This window comes from Asparagus officinalis, chromosome 8 (assembly GCF_001876935.1).
Source record: "Asparagus officinalis chromosome 8, Aspof.V1, whole genome shotgun sequence".
NCBI lineage: Eukaryota > Viridiplantae > Streptophyta > Magnoliopsida > Asparagales > Asparagaceae > Asparagus > Asparagus officinalis.
Window position 1 is genome coordinate 49,777,027 of NC_033801.1, and position 4,121 is coordinate 49,781,147.

Consider the following 4,121-nt stretch of genomic DNA (forward strand, 5'->3'; position numbering starts at 1 on the left):
TAGTGAGAACTTGCAATCTATGCAGGGAAGATGGATGTGATGTAAGAGGATATTTTGTATGGTCTCTTCTGGACAACTGGGAATGGGCTGCAGGCTATACTTCAAGGTTTGGCTTGTATTTCGTTGATTACAATGATGGACTCAAGAGATACCCAAAGGATTCAGTTCAGTGGTTCAAGAACATGTTGAATTCTCCATAAGCGAAGTAACCGAAACCAAATCAAACAGAAGGTCATTGCCTATGAACTTGGGCCCTTGTAATTCTGGAGGGTTTTCAAATTCAATTAGTATTGGTGCTGTGTAATGATATTTGTATAAACTTGGCACGTTATCTATACGAATACTAACTCCAATCGAATACTACTCCAATTATATATACGTAAATTATGACTCGGATACGGATATACGTCGGTAAGAAAAATTCATATCCATATCCGCCAAAATCGGATACGGTTACGGATATAGATGCGGATATGTAAACGGATATGCATGCATATACAAAAAGGATATGAGAAAACTAGATAGTATTTAGAAAAATATAGTCATGTGATACAAAAAGAGTTAGTTAATATGTTCATTATGATTGAAAAGCTAAGATTAGACATCTTGATCATCAAAATTAACCACAAATCCATAATCTAAGAATCGAAACAGAAAAATATAGTCATGTGATACAAAAAGAGTTAGTTAATATGTTCATTATGATTGAAAAGCTAAGATTAGACATCTTGATCATCAAAATTAACCACAAATCCATAATCTAAGAATCGAAACTATCGTAAGAGTATGACCAATATGTATTCGGATATTTTTGGATACGGATATTTCACTACAAAATCATATCTGTAACCATATCCTATCGGTTATAGATTTGAGCAACCATATTCGTAACCTAATGGATACGGTTACGGATATTTCCTCGGATACGGATACGGTTTGGCACCCCTAATTATGAGTCAAAGTTGAAGATTTTTTCCCCACCCCCCAGAACCGTTTTTTATTGTAGATGCCAATATCATATTTGACCTCAAAGTATTTAAAGCTAAATCACATAGTTTACTTTTAACTTGTAAAGCTTAGTAAAGTTCATCAAAAATTAAAAGAGTCAGAATGCAGTTGAATTCTACAATTAAATAGTTACTATACGGTGCAGCATAAAATTTTGCAGCAAGTTGGTAGTTGTCATGTCCTACCTTCAAAATTGTAGGACTTTTCCAAATCCCCGGATAAATAGATGTATACAGGAGGTAAACAATGCCAAGTTGAGAATGTGACAACAACATAGCACTCCATTAATGCACTTCTAGCAAACAACATATTATAAATCCTGAACAGTAGGATAACGATCAACTTCATTAAACAGATATTCTAGGAAGACAACTTTGCTTAGTCCCTCTTCAGAGAACGACAAACTCTACCCACAAAAACTGTTTTGACCCACATATCATATCACAAAGAAAGAAAATGAAGCAATACAAGGAACACGATGAAGACTAAAGACACGGCAGCAGTTTGCTGCAGTTAATCAATACATTTCCTTTCAGTTTCGGCTGTCGTGGCGCAGGAGTTCCACTAATCATCATGTACCTTATTGCTGAGATGATTGGAATATCGAATAAATATATTTTGTCTACAGAATAACAAACAAACCTCAATGATGAATTATCCTAGGATACGTATCAAGCCAACTTCTTCAGGGTTCGATCACAAGTAAAGGCTGCAAGTGAGAACAAAAGAAAAATGAATGAGAAACAGTAATTGAAAAGAAAGAAAAGTAAGTGTATGAGAGGGCATACAGTATCAACGCTAACTGGCTTTCCATCCTCCGCAATTATATCAACAACTGTCCCATCCTGATCAGCCTGCAATATAAGAAGGAATCATGTACCGAAAGCATACTTAATGATTGGGTGACGTATTTCATAAAATTCAATTAAACAGGAAATGCATTTTATTGCAATCATACAAACCACCAAGTGCGCCAATGACAACACCATCAAAGGAGAACTTAAAGTAACGCATGTAGTGTGCAATCTAACTGACAAGAACTTCTGTGCAATCTAACTGACATGAGCTTCTGTATTTTCATTAGTTAAATGATTTTCTTAGACTACTAAATAGTGTCTTTTAATATGGACAAATGACGACTAAATCTAGGGATAATGTGAGGGGCTGCTCCTACATTGTATAAATGATAAGAAATCAGAAATAAGGTGAATGTCCTTACCCATGAGTTCACCTCAAGATTTATAACAAGCTCGTGTTGACCGACACGTCAAAACCAAGTTGAACTCATAAAGGGATGACCTCAAGGGGATTACACACATTATGAGAACTTGCTAAAAGTGTAAACATGTCAACCTCCAACCTTATTTGGATGACGAGGGTCATATGATGATAAGGACTAAACTTTTACTTATTTCCTTCTCTTGATAACCATAATGAATTCATTCTTACGCTAAGATCATAGAAATCAACAAAATCAACCCTGATAATCTACAAAATGCAAGTGATTTTTCCTATCTAAAGAGAGCAGAATATATCTTTGGCAATGAGAAGCACTAGTCGGCAGACAACCCTAGTAATTATGAAAACGCAAGTCTTCTCTAAAGATTTTATTGAAAAAAAAATTAAGGGAGTTTATACAACCTGAATTAATCTGTGAAACTCATCCAACAAATTACTAAGAGAACATTCTCTGATAGCTACAGAAACTTACAACAATAAACTAGAAAAAGAAACCCATAGAGTTTGTGATTAGAACAATAAAAGATGTTTACCTCAATTTCATTCATCAATTTCATTGCCTCAATAATGCAAACGACCTGCCCTTTTTTGACCTTATCTCCAACCTACATGAAATACATGTTAACTTCAGTAATCACGTAGATCAGTACTATCAAAAGGGAAGAAACGATGTACACAACCATAACAATGAAGACTGCCTCAAAATTTTGGGTCGAGTGAACATACAACATACAGACATCAGTCCACAATGCAATTTATGTCAAAAGAATGTGCTCAGCAATCTGTAGGCACTGTAGTTTGTTGAATTGTGACTACCTTAACAAATGGTGGCTCCCCAGGTGCTGCGCAACGGTAAAATGTTCCAGCCATGGGGCATTTAAGTGGAGGATGTGATGATTTGCTAGCCTTTGCTGAGGCAGGAAGTGCTGCAGGTGCTGATGCTGGTGGAGCAGCAGCTGCTGCAGGTTGAGGAGCAATACTGGGCCCTGGAGGCTGAGGTGCATACATAGCTTGAGGTGAAGGTTGCATCATGACAACAGGAGCAGAAGAGGCTGCCTGTGGCAAGGCTTCCTTTTTCCTTATTATGAGTTCACAATTTTTCTGCTTTAGTTGTAGCTCTGTTATGTCCCTTGAATCCACAAGCCTGCACAACATGATGAAAGGAAACCCTGTCACAGAAAATTCGTCTACACTTAGAAGCTTCTGCATATAACTAAACATTTATAAAGAAGGAACTTGTCAAGCTTAACAACTCATATCTTGTATAAAAAATGTTCAAGTACCAGGTTACTAGGGACATTTATGAAATGATGCCAATAACAGGAGGCAGTTTATTCACCAAAGATCATAGCCAAGGTACAGGCCTTACGTGGTCAATCCCATATCTGTTATTGGCAGTTTATTCACCAAAGATCATAGCCAAGGTACAGGCCTTACGTGGTCAATCCCATATCTGACAATAAAATGACACTAGTGTACGGATAACTCAAAAGTCATTTATTTGTAGTGCCATTTGTATTTATATTTCAGTTGGCCTTCTCTACTTTTATGACCAACTATAATATTTGTGACCTTTTCTAGGTCTTTCATGTCAAATGTAACCCGCTAATCTTCTATGGGCCTGTTTGGTTCGCTTTTGTGAATCGCGAAAAAACCCTTTCCTCCTTCTGACAGCCTCGCTACGTCGACAAAAACCCGTTCTAGGTTTTCTTTTCCCAGCTTTGGTTCGCTTCTTCCCCTCGTCCCTCCAGTCGCGGAAATCCCCTCCACCTCAGATCTGTTTCTTTACCCCATTTCCTTCGAAAACGAGATGAAATCGCCGAAGATCTGTACTATTGTCAGATCTGCGGTTTTTTGGGGGAAATTTTTTTGAG

The 4,121-nt window shown here is 37.2% G+C and overlaps 2 protein-coding genes across 2 annotated transcripts in view; one reads left to right on the top strand and one right to left on the bottom strand.

The window, feature by feature from the left end:
• Nucleotides 1-348, top strand: part of LOC109822545 (beta-glucosidase 6) — a 9,280-nt gene extending 8,932 nt beyond the window's left edge. The window contains exon 13 of the mRNA XM_020388764.1: nucleotides 26-348. Within this exon, the coding sequence (XP_020244353.1) occupies nucleotides 26-200 (175 nt within the window). The 3' untranslated portion in view covers nucleotides 201-348. The remainder of the gene's footprint in view (nucleotides 1-25) is intronic.
• The window catches only part of LOC109821223 (biotin carboxyl carrier protein of acetyl-CoA carboxylase 1, chloroplastic-like), a 12,422-nt gene continuing 9,549 nt past the window's right edge, over nucleotides 1,249-4,121 (bottom strand). The window contains exons 7-10 of the mRNA XM_020387408.1: nucleotides 3,064-3,391; nucleotides 2,781-2,852; nucleotides 1,797-1,862; nucleotides 1,249-1,717 (exon numbers count right to left, since the gene is read on the bottom strand). Of these exons, the coding sequence (XP_020242997.1) occupies nucleotides 1,694-1,717; nucleotides 1,797-1,862; nucleotides 2,781-2,852; nucleotides 3,064-3,391 (490 nt within the window). The 3' untranslated portion in view covers nucleotides 1,249-1,693. The remainder of the gene's footprint in view (nucleotides 1,718-1,796; nucleotides 1,863-2,780; nucleotides 2,853-3,063; nucleotides 3,392-4,121) is intronic.